At 43.7% G+C, this 15,422-nt stretch overlaps 1 protein-coding gene across 1 annotated transcript in view; it reads left to right on the forward strand.

Moving 5' to 3' along the window:
• The window catches only part of LOC309550688 (NACHT, LRR and PYD domains-containing protein 12-like), a gene marked incomplete at its 3' end in the record, with an annotated part of 537,904 nt that overhangs the window by 55,980 nt on the left and 466,502 nt on the right, over nt 1-15,422 (forward strand). The window contains exon 3 of the mRNA XM_082251023.1: nt 9,499-9,564. Within this exon, the coding sequence (XP_082107149.1) occupies nt 9,499-9,564 (66 nt within the window). The remainder of the gene's footprint in view (nt 1-9,498; nt 9,565-15,422) is intronic.

Genomic DNA, 15,422 nt, shown 5'->3' on the forward strand with positions numbered 1-15,422 from the left:
TGAGGTTGAAAAAAGACATCAGTCCATCCAGTTCAACCTATGATGTGTGTGTGTGTTTGCTTTTAACCGTACATTGTATACCCCTGTATGTTGTGGTCTTTAAGGTGCCCATCTAACAGTTTTTTGAAACTATCAATGCTCCCTGCTGATACGAATTCCACATCCTTACCGCTCTTACAGTGAAGAACCCCTTACGCACTTTAAGGTTAAACCGCCTTTCCTCAAGTTTTAGTGAGTGGCCACGTGTCTTATTGTATCTCCTTTCTCTGAATAGGTTTTTCCATATGCTAGGGTCGCCAGTACAGTATTTGTACATTGATATCATATCCCCCCTCAATCGTCTCTTCTCCAGAGAGAATAGGTTCAGTGCTTGTAGTCTTTCCTCATAGCTGATGTCCTCCATTCCCCTAGTTATTTTTGTTGCCCTTCTCTGGACTTTCTCCAGTTCCAGCACATCCTTCCTGAGGACCGGTGCCCAGAACTGGACAGCATACTCTAGATGTGGCCGGACCAGAGTCTTGTAGAGCGGGAGAATAATCTCTTTATTTCTGGAGTGAATCCCCTTTTTTATACATCCCAGTATTCTGTTGGCTTTACTTGCAGCGGCTTGGCATTGCATGCCACTGCCAAGCCTGTTGACTACCAGTACCCCCAAGTCCTTTTCCATCCTAGACTCACCCAGAGGTTCCCCCCCTAGTAAGTAGCTTGCTTTCTGGTTTCTGGCCCCCAAGTGCATTACTTTACATTTTTCAACATTAAATCTCATCTGCCATGTAGTTGCCCACCCCGTTATTTTGTTTAGGTCCGCTTGCAAGGTTTCCACATCCTGCATAGAAGATATTGGCATGCTTAGTTTAGTATCATCCGCAAATACTGAGATTGTACTAGATATCCCCTCCTCTAGATCATTTATGAATAAATTAAACAGGATTGGTCCCAGGACAGAACCCTGGGGGACCCCACTTTCCACACCCGCCCAATCCGAGTACTCCCCATTAATCACCACCCTCTGTACTCTCCCCTGGAGCCAGTTCTCTATCCAGGTACTCACCTTATGGTCCATACCTACCTTCCTTAGTTTGTACAGTAAGCGTTTGTGGGGAACGGTGTCAAAGGCCTTTGCAAAGTCCAGATACACCACATCCACAGGCTTTCCTTTATCTAAGTGGCAGCTCACTTCATCGTAGAAGGTTAATAGATTGGTTTGGCACGAATTATTTTTCATGAATCCATGCTGATTACTACTTATAATACCGTTTTCATTACTAAAGTCTTGTATGTGGTCCCTTAACATCCCCTCCAAAATTTTGCAGACTACAGATGTTAGGCTGACCGGCCTATAGTTACCTGGGATATATCTCGGCCCCTTTTTAAATATTGGTACCACATTGGCTTTTTTCCAATCAGCTGGCACCATACCCGTCCGTAAACTATCCTTAAAGATCAAGAATAATGGTCTGGCAATCACCTGGCTGAGCTCATTAAGAACCCTCGGGTGCAAGCCATCCGGTCCCGGGGATTTATTTATGTTAAGTTTCTCTAGTTTAGCTCTAAGTCTGTCTTCTGTTAGCCATGGCGGCACTTCCTGAGGTGTATTATTTAGTTCGGCCTTACAAGCGGGGTTCGTGTAGCCCCCCGATTCCTTTGTGAAGACTGAAGAAAATAAATTATTTAACACTTCCGCCTTTTCTCTGTCCTCAGTGGCCATTTTTCCTTTATCATCTTTTATGGGGCCAATGTGTTCAGGCCTCGCTTTCTTACTGTTTATATACTTAAAGAACTTCTTGGGGTTCTTTTTACTCTCCTCCGCTATATGTCTCTCGTGTTCTATTTTAGCCGCCCTGATTTCGTCTTTAAATTTCTTATTACACTCTTTGTAATGCTTAAATGCTGCCAATGACCCCTCAGTCTTGTATTTTTTGAAGGCCTTTTCTTTAGCTCTAATATACATTTTAATGTTGGAGTTTAGCCACCCAGGGTTTAGTTTTGCTCTTTTAAATTTATTTCCCTGTGGAATGCACTGGCCCACCCCCTTGTTAAGTATGCTCTTGAAGCACTCCCATTTTTCCTCCGTGTTCTTTGTTCCCAGGGTTCTATCCCAATTGATATTTTCTAGCAGCGAGCGCAGTTTAGGGAAATTGGCTCTTTTGAAATTCAGTGTCCATATATTACCCTTGTGTTTCCTATTACTGTAATTAATACTGAAACCAATTGACCTATGGTCACTGTTCCCTAAGTTTTCCCGTATTTCTATATCCGTGAGCAGGTCTGTACTATTGGTAATCAGTAGGTCAAGTACCGCATTGTTTCTTGTCGGTACATTCACCATCTGACCCATGAAATTGTCCTGCAAAACATTTAGGAACTGCCGAGCCTTGGCTGAGTGCGCGGTTCCTTCTGCCCAGTCTATATCCGGATAATTAAAGTCCCCCATTATAATGACATTTCCCATCCTTGCTGCCAATCCTATCTGTAACATGAGGTCCGCCTCACCCTCCTCCCTCTGGTTGGGGGGCCTATAGCATACGCCCAATATTACCTTCCCCACCGTGCCTTCCCTTTGAAGCTCTACCCATAGGGATTCTGCCTCGTACATAGCTCCATTATTAATATCATCCCTCATATTTACCTGTATACTGTTCTTAATATACAGACATACTCCTCCCCCTTTTTTACCCTCTCTATCCCTGTGATAAAGGGAATACCCCTAAATGGTCGCCATCCAGTCATGAGAGCTGTCAAACCAAGTCTCAGTTATCCCCACAAAATCTAAGTCCTCCTCAAACATCAGCAGCTCCAGCTCTCCCATCTTGTTGGCCAGGCTTCTGGCATTGGTATACAAACCTCGTAATTTTGATCGGTTATATTTATCCTCATTTGATGTTTTTAGGCTGCTCTCTTGATTTTTCCCCGTACCCACCCTGGGTTTAGGAGCTCCGAACACCCTACCGCTAATGCCCCCATTTCTGCCCTCTGAAACTTGCTTCCCACTGGCTAATTCTACATCTGTACCCTCCCCCCCATCACCTAGTTTAAAAGCCCCTCTAACTCTTTGGCCATCCTCGCACCCAGTACGGCTGCACCCACCCCATTTAGGAAACGTCTGACCTCTGTGTTTGCCAACCAGGGTTTCTCCAACAAGGCGTAAGTCATGTTTTGCTTGGGAATCAAATACTTATTTTTCTCGTTGAACTGCAGCTAAATTTATAACATTTGTGTCATGTGTTTTTTCGGGATTTCTGGTTGATATTCTGTCTCTATTTAAAATACATCTATGATAAAAAAAAATATAGACCCTTCATTTCTTTGTAAGTGGGCAAACTTACAAAATCTGCAGGGGATTCAATAATTATTTTCTCCACTGTATGGAAATCTGAATAGGCTTTAGATAAGAAAGCCAGATCTGGAGACAAAACAATCGAGTAAAGGAACCGTTTTAGGAGTGGGTTATCTGCTTACTAAATGTTGAGGGAGGAAAGGGACGCTATTTGGATCTTTAGGGTATTATGCAAGAGGTTTTCATCTGCCCACTCCTTAGACTGTGGGAAACACTCCCCGCTCCATTAACCTCAATGTCTTTGCTTCAGCCATCAAACTTTTTGCCGACTTTTTCATATACAGCCTTGGTGACCTTTTTCCTGCTTGTCAATATGGTGTTTGCTACCTTATCTGACAGACCCTTTTTCTGCAGCATTACCGTCTCCACAACCAGGCGTGAAGTTTCATCAATTTGATGTTTGGGTGGCTAAATGGACCCTGTGTACGTGATTTTGCGCTGAAGGGCCACCCTGCCGCAGTATATGCTCGTGGGGCGGTCCAAGAGCAGATATATACAAAAATAGCAGTCTTTTATTATATTCACAAAAGCAGCAGTCTTTTGATATAATTATATGTATATATATATACACACACACACACACACACACACACACAGTATCTCACAAAAGTGAGTACACCCCTCCACATTTTTTGTAAATATTTCATTATATATGTGACAACACTAAAGAAATTACACTTTGCCACAATGTAAAGTAGTGAGTGTCCAGCTTTTAATAACAGTGTAAATTTGCTGTCCCCTCAAAATAACTCAACACACAGCCATTAATGTCTAAACTGCTGGCAACAAAAGTGAGTACACCCCTAACTGAAAATGTCCAAATTGGGCCCAATTAGCCATTTTCCCTCCCTGGTGTCATGTGACTCATTAGTTTTACAAGGTCTCGGGTATGAATGGGGAGCAGGTGTGTTAAATTTGGTGTTATCGCTCTCACTCTCTCATACTGGTCACTGGAATTTCAACATGGCACCTCATGGCATATAACTCTCTGAGGATCTGAAAAAAATAATTGTTGCTCTACATAAAGATGGCCTAGGATATAAGAAGATTGCCAAGACCCTGAATCTGAGCTGCAGCATGGTGGCCAAGACCATACAGTGGTATAACAGGACAGGTTCCACTCAGAACAGGCCTCGTCATGGTCGACCAAAGAAGTTGAGTGCAGGTGCTCAGCGTCATATCCAGAGGTTGTTTTTAGAAAATAGACGTATGAGTGCTGCCAGCATTGCTGCAGAGGTTGAAGGGGTGGTGGGTCAGCCTCTCGGTGCTCAGACCATACGCCGCACACTGCATCAAATTGGTCTGCATGGCTGTTGTCCCAGAACGAAGCCTCTTCTAAAGATGATGCACAAGAAAGCCCACAAACCGTTTGCTAAAGACAAGCAGACTAAGGACATGGATTTATGGAGACCAAGATAAACTTATTTGGTTCAAATGGTGTCAAGTGTGTGGGGCGGCAACCAGGTGAGGAGTACAAAGACAAGTGTGTCTTCCTACAGTCAAGCATGGTGGTGGGAGTGTCATGGTCTGGGGCTGCATGAGTGCTGCCAGCACTGGGGAGCTACAGTTCATTGAGGGAACCATGAATGCCAACATGTACTGTGACGCATTGAAGTAGAGCATGATCCCCTCCCTTCAGAGACTAGGCTGCAGAGCCGTATTGCAACATGACGACCCCAAACACACCTCCAAGATGACCACTGCCTTGCTAAAGAAGCTGAGGGTAAAGGTGATGGACTGGCCAAGCATGTCTCCAGACCTAAACCCGATTGAGCATCTGTGGGGATCCTCAAACAGAAGGTGGAGGAGCGCAAGGCCTCTAACATCCACCAGCTCCTTGATGTCGTCATGGAGGAGGGGAAGAGGACTCCAGTGGCAACCTGTGAAGCTCTGGTGAACTCCATGCCCAAGAGGGTTAAGGCAGTGCTGGAAAATAATGGTGGCCACACAACATATTGACACTTTGGGCCCAATTTGGAGATTGTCACTTAGGGGTGTACTCACTTTTGTTGCCAGCGGTTTAGACATTAATGGCTGTGTGTTGAGTTATTTTGAGGGTGACAGCAAATTTACACTGTTATACAAGCTGTACACTCACTACTTTACATTGTAGCAAAGTGTCATTTCCTCAGTGTTGTCACATGAAAAGATAGAATAAAATATTTATAAAAATGTGAGGGGTGTACTTACTTTTGTGAGATACTGTACAACAGAGAGCAGAAAAAAATCAAAGTCTCTGTCCTCCCTTTTTTTGTAAATATATTCTTTCTTTTCATGTGACAACACTGAAGAAATGACACTTTGCTACAATGTAAAGTAGTGAGTGTACAGCTTGTATAACAGTGTACATTTGCTGCCCCCTCAAAATAACTCAACACACAGCCATTAATTTGGCAACAAAATTGAGAACACCCCTAATTGAAAATGTCCAAATTGGGCCCAATTAGCCATTTTCCCTTCCCTGTGTCATGTGACTCGTTAGTGTTACAAGACCTCAGGTGGAAATGGGGCGTGGGTGTGTTAAATTTGGAGTTATTCCTCCTCTCTACTGGTCACTGGAAGTTCAACATGGCACCTCATGGCAAAAAATTCTGAGGATCTGAAAAAAAGTGTTGCTCTACATAAAGATGATGTAGGCTAGAAGAAGATTACCAAGGCCCTGAAACTGAGCTGCAGCACGGTGGCCAAGACCATACAGCTGTTTAACAGAACAGGCCTCGCCATGGTGGACCAAAAAAATTGAGTGCATGTGCTCAATATTCTATCCAGAGGTTGTCTTTGGGAAATAGTATGAGTGCTGTCAGCATTGCTGCAGAGGTTGAAGGGATGGGGGAGGGGTCAGCCTGTCAGCTCAGACCATGCCCCGCACACTGCATCAAATTGGTCTGCATGGCTGTCATCCCAGAAGGAAGCCTCTTCTAAAGATGATGGACAAGAAAGTGCGCAAACAGTTTTCTGAAGACAAGCAGACTAGGGACATGGATTACTGGAACCATGTCATGTGGTCTGATGAGACCAAGATAAACTTATTTGGTTCAGATGGTGTCAAGCATGAGTGGCGGCAACCAAGTGAGGAGTACAAAGACAAGTGTGTCTTCCTACAGTCAAGCATGGTGGTGGGAGTGTCATGGTCTGGGGCTACATGAGTGCTGCCGGCACTGGGGAGCTACAGTTCATTGAGGGAACCATGAATGCCAACATGTACTGTGACATACTGAAGCAGATCATGATCCTCTCCCTTCGGAGTGTTCCAACATGATAATGACCCCAAACCACCTCCAAGACGACCACTGCCTTGCTAAAGAAGCTGAAGGTAAAGGTGATGGACTGACCAAGCATGTCTCCAGACCTAAACCATATTGAGCATCTGTGGGGCATCCTCAAATAGAAGGTGGAGGAGTGCAAGGTCTCTAACATCCACCAGCTCCGTGATGTTGTCATGGAGGAGTGGAAGAGGACTCCAGGGGCAACCTGTGAAGCTCTGGTGAACTCCATGCCCAAGAGGGTTAGGGCAGTGCTGGAAAATAATGGCGGCCACACAAAATATTGACACTTGGGGCCCAATTTGTACATTTCCACTTAGGGGTGTACTCACTTTTGTTGCCAGCGGTTTAGACATTAATGGCTGTGTGTTGAGTTATTTTGAGGGGACAGCAAATTTACACTGTTATACAAGCTGTACACTCACTACTTTACATTGTAGCAAAGTCTCATTTCTTCAGTGTTGTCACATGAAAAGGTATAATAAAATATTTACAAAAATGTGAGGGGGTGTACTCACTTTTGTGAGATACCGTATCATTGATATATAATATTGGGGATCACACAAGACTGCTGCTTTTGTATATATTATATTTTCCTGCTGATATATAATATTGAGGAAATTGGATCACGCAAGACTGCTGCTTATATTTAATGCTGATATAATTTTATATCATATCATTTCTATCATATCATATATTCATATAATCACACACTGGTATGTCCGTCCACATCTCTTCTCTCGTCTTACCTTCTCCTCCCAGCTCAACACCGCATGGGACAGCCAAGGACTGCAGGCTCCTCTGCTCTGTTGTGGGTGAGATTGAAGGAGGGAATGAGGTCACATTGAGGTGCGCCACGCTTAGCACCTCATTGGCTGGACCTGTCCTGGTTTACTGCTGGCAGTCAGGCCGGTTTGGCGGGATCTGTAGGTGGTGAACATGTCATCAATCAATCCAATTCGTGTACACAGGCAGCAGAGATGACCGTGTCTGTGTAAGGCCTGCACTTGCACAGTGAGTGACAGACAGTCAGCACCATGCCAGCGAAGCCACGGAGTCTCGTGGCGTGGTGCCAGGCCTGGCGAGCGGCATGAATAATCCATCCATCTGGGCTGGCCTGCACCCTACCTAGGCTAACCAGCAGTGCGCCCTAAGCGACTGCCTAGTTCACCTAACGGGAGCACTGGCCTTGCCTAGACCTGACCATAACCTTAATGTTTGGTTGGAATCCATATAGAGAAAAGTACACTGAAGTAAACCTGAATGTCTCCCTCAAGTGAGAAGCAACCAAAGCCTCTCAGTTCTTAAGGTCCTAACTAGTCCAGACCTGGTAGTAAATTAAAGCTGCTGACACCCTGAGCCTAGAAATGTAGTCCGAGTAATCAGAAGCACAACACCTGCATGTAAGAACAAACAGTAATTAAGCACAGGTTTTTGTATGCAGCCCTTGCATAGAGGACTAGCCCAAGAGCCAGCCAATTATATGTAGCAGGATTCTAAGCTGTTTTGCTGGATGTGGGTTTGCCAGGGTTATCGCTAGTAATAACAGCACAGTTAGGCATATTCTCCAAGTGTGAGCACTGAGACAAGAATCAGTCCAGTGTCTTTGGGTTTTTAGGTTTATTGAGAACTTGGATGGGAGAAGGGACGAGTGGGATACTCTTCTGGCTCAACTATGCACAATATTAGGAGGACAACTGAAAAAATGCCTGCTGACGCTGACTTGACGCTGGCTGAATGCCGGTCAATGCCGGTTGGCGCTAATGAATGCTGACTTGCGGTCTGTTAGCACTGAACTGACTCCTGTCACTTTCTTGTGGCACAAAGTCCTTGTAGAAGCTCCCTTAACACTTTCCTGTGAGGTAGCTACTTGCAATACTGCTGCAACGCTTAACACTTCAGGGCCCGCCCCGGCGCCCTCTTTACACACACTTCTCTTCAGGGCTTAGACTCTGGCACCCCCCTTTCTAAGCCTTCTCTACTGGTTAGCTGGCTCCTGGATCCCTCTGACCTTCTGGAGTGGTCCCCTCTCCTAGGCAGACCCCTGGGCAGTTTCCAATTCTCACGACACTGCTTTCCTGGAAACTTCCTCCCCAGCAACTCCACTCAGTCCACAGCACACTGGATCCCTCTCTGCAGCTCAGCTCAACCTTCTGTCCTCTATGCCGACCGCCAAGGACACCTTTCCTGGTGCTGACAGGAGGAGAGACAGCCATCACCCTCCTCCTGGGACTCTGCTTCCCGCCAAAAACGCCCTGTCATATGCTCCCCACAGACTTATATCCCCTCCCAGGATGCACTGCAGCAAATTCTACCCTCTGGGGTAGATACAAGCCCTGGTGTGCTATTGGCCAGGTTTCCTCCAATGTCCAATGAGAGCCTTCATTGGACACAGTGGGGAGACTCCCCAAGCTCAACAGGTACACCTGGAAACACATGACAGCCTAGCTGAACAATTAGGCCCCCCTGATAAGCAGGCAGGGCCTCCCTTATAATTTTCCTAGCACCTACCTAGGAGGGTGCTACATCTATGTTGCAGGATCCACACTAAAATTAAGCACAGAATTGAACCCCAGACTGAAGGGAGAGGAAGGTGTCTGACGTCTCTTTTACATAGGAGACCATTTAGGACTACTTTGGACAGCAAATTTACACTGTTATACAAGCTGTACACTCACTACTTTACATTGTAGCAAAGTGTCATTTCTTCAGTGTTGTCACATGAAAAGATAGAATAAAATATTTACAAAAATGTGAGGGGTGTACTTACTTTTGTGCGATATTGCAGATTACAATTATGTCCAAGCAGCAAAATATAACTAATGTGTAGTTTGTATGTGAAAGGTCAGCTTCAATCATACATGACTCATCCTCATTATCTTATATTCCTCTCTATAGGTGAGGGTCTGGTGGATCAGATTCTGCTGGATGAATTCGGACACTCCCTAACTCCGGACCTGAGAGGTAAATAAAACTCCTAGTGTATCTATCACATGACTCACTTTGTGTAAGGTGCAGAGATGGTGGTGGAATATTTATAATTCATTTGTACCATCTACTCCACTGAGCGCTTTCTAGATCTGAATATTTACAAATAATAATGAAGTATTATATAGACAGATTATACTGGATCTGGGGTCTGTCATCTGTTACCAGGTTCAGAATTGTTGAACACTAAATTGTATTCCATTTTATTCCAAGTCCTGAAGCTCATTAAGATGAAATGGATCTATAAAACGTGTTCTCACCATTGGATAACTGTATTGCCCTTTAACCACTGAAGGACCAGCTCTATTTCTGACACTTGTTTTTTACAAGTTAAAATCAGTATTTTTTTTTCTAGAAAATGACTTCGAACTCCCAAACATTATATATATATATATATATATATATATATATATATATTTTTTTTTTTTAGCAAAGACTCTGGAGAATAAAATGGCTATCGTTACAATATTTTTTATCACGCGGTATGTGCGCAACAGTCTTTCAAACGCAATTTAAAAAAAATAAATAAATTAATTTCACTGCATTTAGAAAAAACAAAACAGTAAAGTTAGCCCAAATTTTTTCTATAATGTGAAAGCAAATGTTGCGCCGAGTAAATAGATACCCAACATATCATGCGTCCAAAATTGTGCATGCTCGTGGAATGGCGACAAACATTGGTACATAAAAATCTCCATAGACGACACTTTAAAAATTTCGACAGAGGAGGTCTAGAGCTAGAATTATTGCTCTCGCTCTAACGATTGTGGCGATACCTCACATGTGTGGTTTTAACACCGTTTACACATGTAGGCACGTTTTGTTGTATACGTTCCCCTCTGCCCGCGAGCTAACAGGGACGGGGCGCATTAATTTTTTTTCCTATTTATTTTATCTTTTATTTTTACACTGTCCCTTTAAAAAAAATGTTTGATCACTTTTATTCCTATTACAAGGAATGTAAACATCTTCTGTAATAGAAATAAGCAGGACACGACCTATTTAACAACTTCTGGAGCGGACCAGGCCATTTTTTGCATATCAGACCAATAGGTTAATGTTGGGTGTGGAAAAGAACAAAGATAGCACTCAAAAACACAGCACCCACATCCTGATCAGAGATAATTGATAAGATGCAGGTGTGGTATGATCCAAAAAGGATATTAATGGGCCCTACCACACCTATTAAAATAATGGGATTTTAGAGGGGGCTGCTAGATTGGTGCAGGTAAGCATAAGACATCAAAACCAATAAGATATTGTAAACAAAAAAAATAATTTTATTGACCTAGAATCTTAAAGCTAAAAATCAATAGACTTGGCAAATGCTCTGTCTAATAATAACTATAACAAGTTAGTCTTAGCTACAAAGGGACAATGACTCATACATAGTCACAACCAAGTAGGGATGAGGCTGATGCGTTCGCTGAACCGCACAGGTTCACAACAGCTTCTTCAGAAACCCTTTTTGAATCCCAGGCGGACTTTACAAAGAAAGAAAAAAGACAGTTATAATATATCACATTCTTCATTTAACAATAAGTATTAAACAATAAATATACATATATGCTCACCAAAAATGCATAAAAAAAATCGCATAATTGCGAATTCAGGATGAGAGATGCCCTGGATCCGTGCCGTGGATATCCCGTGAAGGCAACAAAATGGGCTCCTAAGACAATGTCCAGGGAACCAGGTAGGGAGTTGTCGAGTCCCACAATCCCAACTATATGGGATACTTCAATCCAAATAGGCCAAAGCCAAGTATAGGCAGAGAAAACCATATAGTCTATGGATACGATCTGGAAAGGTAATAGTAGTATATGTAAAGGGGATCAATTAAATTGCGGGATAGTCTGTGTTGGTACGTGTGAGATCCACCTTTCCAAGTTTTCATCTCATACTTCTGAAGATTTGAGGGTGCTGCCTGTTCCATACTCCTCCTACTCCTCATTCAGCCTTTTAGGGGTACAAACAATAGTAATTGGGGCCTAGTGTGGTTTTGTATGTCTGAGAAACATACACTTTTTTTGATCATATTTCCTATTCCGCTATTCAATAAAAACCTTTGGGGATCAATTAAATTGCGGGATAGTCTGTGTTGGTACGTGTGAGATCCACCTTTCCAAGTTTTTGGGGTTCATCTCATACTTCTGAAGATTTGAGGGTGCTGCCTGTTCCATACTCCTCCTACTCCTCATTCAGCCTTTTAGGGGTACAAACAATAGTAATTGGGGCCTAGTGTGGTTTTGTACGTCTGAGATACATACACTTTTTTTGATCATATTTCCTATTCCGCTATTCAATAAAAACCTTTGGGGATCAATTAAATTGCGGGATAGTCGGGGCGTGGCTTCTGCATGGCGGCGAGCAGACGTGCTTGATCTGAGCTCCGGCGGCATCTCGGCAAGATAACCCCTGGCAATGCCTTCTAAAGCCCCAAACCTCAGATCTATGTCGGGCAAACGGTCCGGGAAGGGTTCGTCCTCCAAACAACCCAGCTCCGGGTCCATTAAAAAGTTCCTGTATGCGGGAAGCTCGAGTGCTCACGCACGAGGGAGCAGGGCCGCAGCCTCGGAGTCGGGTAAGGCATCCTCCGCACACTCCGATTCGCCGCGGGAACACTCACCTGCCTCCTCCTTCTTCTCCGACACGGTGGACGAGCCTCACTCCCCCGACGCCTCCGGTATGTCCTCCCTGCTGCACGGCCTGAAACAGGAGATCGGGGGCATGTTCCGCAACCTAGAACGCTCCCTCAAGAAGGACATTGCAGCAGTCCGTTCGGACATGTCTCACCTTCTCACCAGAGTAGAGGACACGGAGCGTCGGCAGGATGCCTAGGAAGGCTCCATCAAGGAACTTCAAGATAAAGTTACACAACTGGCGATCGCCCATCGAGCTGCTCTGTACAAGATGGAAGACCTTGAGAACCGCAATAGGCGGAACAACATCCGCATCCGCGGGCTTCCCGAGGCTACGAGGGATGAGGACCTCGAGGCCTCGGTGAGGGGCATCTTTAACTCGGTTCTGGGTAAGCCTCCTACTGACCCACTGCGCTTTGATCGTACCCACAGAACCCTCAGACCCCGCAACCTATCTACTGACCTACCCAGGGATGTCATCTGCCGCCTCCATTACTACGAGGACAAGAATGCCATCATGTCCAAGCTGCGGGGTACGCAGGTCATAGACTTTGACGGGGCTTCTCTAAATTTGTTCCCTGACCTATCCAAGGAAACTCTTTTTTTTTTTTTTTAATTCCAACATTTTTATTGTTTTTTTTCCACGTAATACAATTACATATAATCATAGACAACATTCATAGTATTCACACAACTTATACCATAAGTATCCATCTTATACAACATAAACAGAAAACCCTAACGGAGATTCCCCTTCTGCTTCTACAGTCCAAGAAAAGAAAAAAAAAAAAAACAAAAAGGGGGTGGTTTAAAACAAATCCCATCCCTAACTCCACTTCCTCCCCGCAACACTTAGTGAATACCAGTGCAAACAATCCTGTATCAGCCCTCCAAGGAGGGGTGTGAATCGTGAATCATAGAACTACATAGTTGTGACACACATGCTCAAACAGTGAATCCTTCCTCTGCATCTCCCCCCAATCCCCCCTAACACATCAAAAAATTACAGTGCAATCCATCTAAAGAATCGACCCTTCCAAGAGGGATATAAAACATAAACTGCACTATTTGTGCAGTTGTGCTGTACATATACAACCCGTGAATCTATCCTATACCACTCTTCACTGCGGTTTAATCATTGCCCCGCAGTACTCGATAGGTGTATATATAAAAGGAGAAGCGAAAGAAAAAAAGGAAGAGAGGAAAAAAAAAAGGGGGGGTCCCCCCCTCCTAACCCCCTTCTCCTCCCTGTTCTCCCTCTGCCTGCGTCTTCAAATACTCTTCCGAAGATGTATATATGGTCCAGGGCTGCCAGCAGACACGGGTTTTTTCCTCCCTTCCACTGCGTGCTGCTATCAATGTCTCCATCCTATGTATTTCGTTTACCTCCATGTTTGTATCGATGGAGGTATGGTTTGTCTCCATACCCCAGGAATACACGCCTTGGCTGCGTTTAACAAGTGAATCAAAAGGGAGTTCCTGTATTTCTTAATCGATAACTTTGTCAAGTGTAAGAGACACAAAGCCGGGTCCCCTTCCACCTCTGTTGCAGTGAGGTTTTTAATCACCTTCGCAATCTCTAACCAATAATCCTTAATCCGGGAACAGGACCAGAAAATGTGAAACATTGATCCTCCCACTTCTCCACATCTCCAACAATTGTCAGGATTTTTTTTTTATCCATCTTATGTAATATTGCTGGGACTCTGTACCACCTCACCACAATTTTGTAGCTAATCTCCTGGTATTTATTAGCTATCGAGGCCTTGTGTGCAGTGTTAATTTTGGCAGCAAATTTCAATTTAGTTTTAGTCTTAGTCTTAGGACTAAAATGACATTTTAGTTTTAGTCCCATTTTAGTCTTCTGCAAGTGTTTTAGTTTTAGTCATATTTAGTCGACTAAAACTCCAGTACATTTTAGTCGACTAAAACATCTTACATTTTAGTCGACTAAAACGTCCTACATTTTAGTTGACTAAAACTCATTTTAGTCATCTATAATCGACTGGGTGTAGTTCAATTGTAATTTGTAATGCATTATTTAAGCATTTCTCTACAATTTCCAAACTCATTATATACTACTGCTGGTCCTGGAGTGAATGAAAAATCGAATATGTTATTATTTATGGTATTAAGCTTTGAGCATGCACTAGCACAGCACTACACACTACTACACAGACACAGAGTTAGTCATTATTGTCTTTATTAAGGCAAAATTGTTTTGCCAATGCCAATAATATTGCTTTTTTGACCAAACCAAAGGGGGTAACATAAAAATGTAAAAATGTAATAAAAATACAAAAAAATAAAAACTTTGCAGACATAAGCTCACTTCACATCAGTCCTGCTCTGTCACGCTCATGGCAACAGTACAGCATCCTGTCCTGAGACCTGAGACCACTGTGGGGGCTGGGGGGGTTGCTAAGTTCTCAGCCAACAAGGGAGTGTGCTCGCCTCACTCACTGCTCACTCACAATTTTGCCTAAGAACATACAGCCATGAATAAAGAATGGTAAAAAAACATCCCCAGAAGAGAACAACTTCCTTCTTCCAGTCCAGCCCCAGCTCCCCCCTCAACCATCCAAGAACAGCTACAGAGACTCCAGGGAAGAAAAAATATGCATCAGCTCACTTTATCAGTCCCGTGTCATGCTCATGGCAACAGTACAGCATCCTGAGACCTGAGACCACTGTGGGGGGGTTGCTATGTTTTCAGCCAACAAGGGAGTGTGCTCACTCACTGCTCACTCACAATTTTGCCTAAGAACACAGCCATGAATAAAGAATGGTACAAAAACATCCTCAGAGAGAACAACGTCCTGCCTCAACCATCCAAGAACAGCTGCAGTGCACACTTGCACAGGCACTGTCACTGCCAGTCTGGCACTGGCACTGCATAATAAACCAATACTGTAAAACTTGAGGAGGGTAATGCTTATTTCTAAATAAGAAGAACCCAATCCATTTACAGTGTCAGCTTATTATTTTAACAGTTCTAATTCTCAGATGTATTCAATAAAAATGTGCACAGTGCACACAGTCTAATAATGCCATTAGCGTAAGAATTATAACAGACTTACCACTTTTTATCAACTCCTCCTCTCTCCTCTTTCTGAGTCTCAGCATTCGCAATGACAATAGAGGTAAATATTACACTAAAAAGATCTGCAGCAGGACCCCGATGTAAGGCTG

Source organism: Pelophylax lessonae, assembly GCF_965119305.1.
Source record: "Pelophylax lessonae genome assembly, chromosome: 3".
Lineage (NCBI taxonomy): Eukaryota > Metazoa > Chordata > Amphibia > Anura > Ranidae > Pelophylax > Pelophylax lessonae.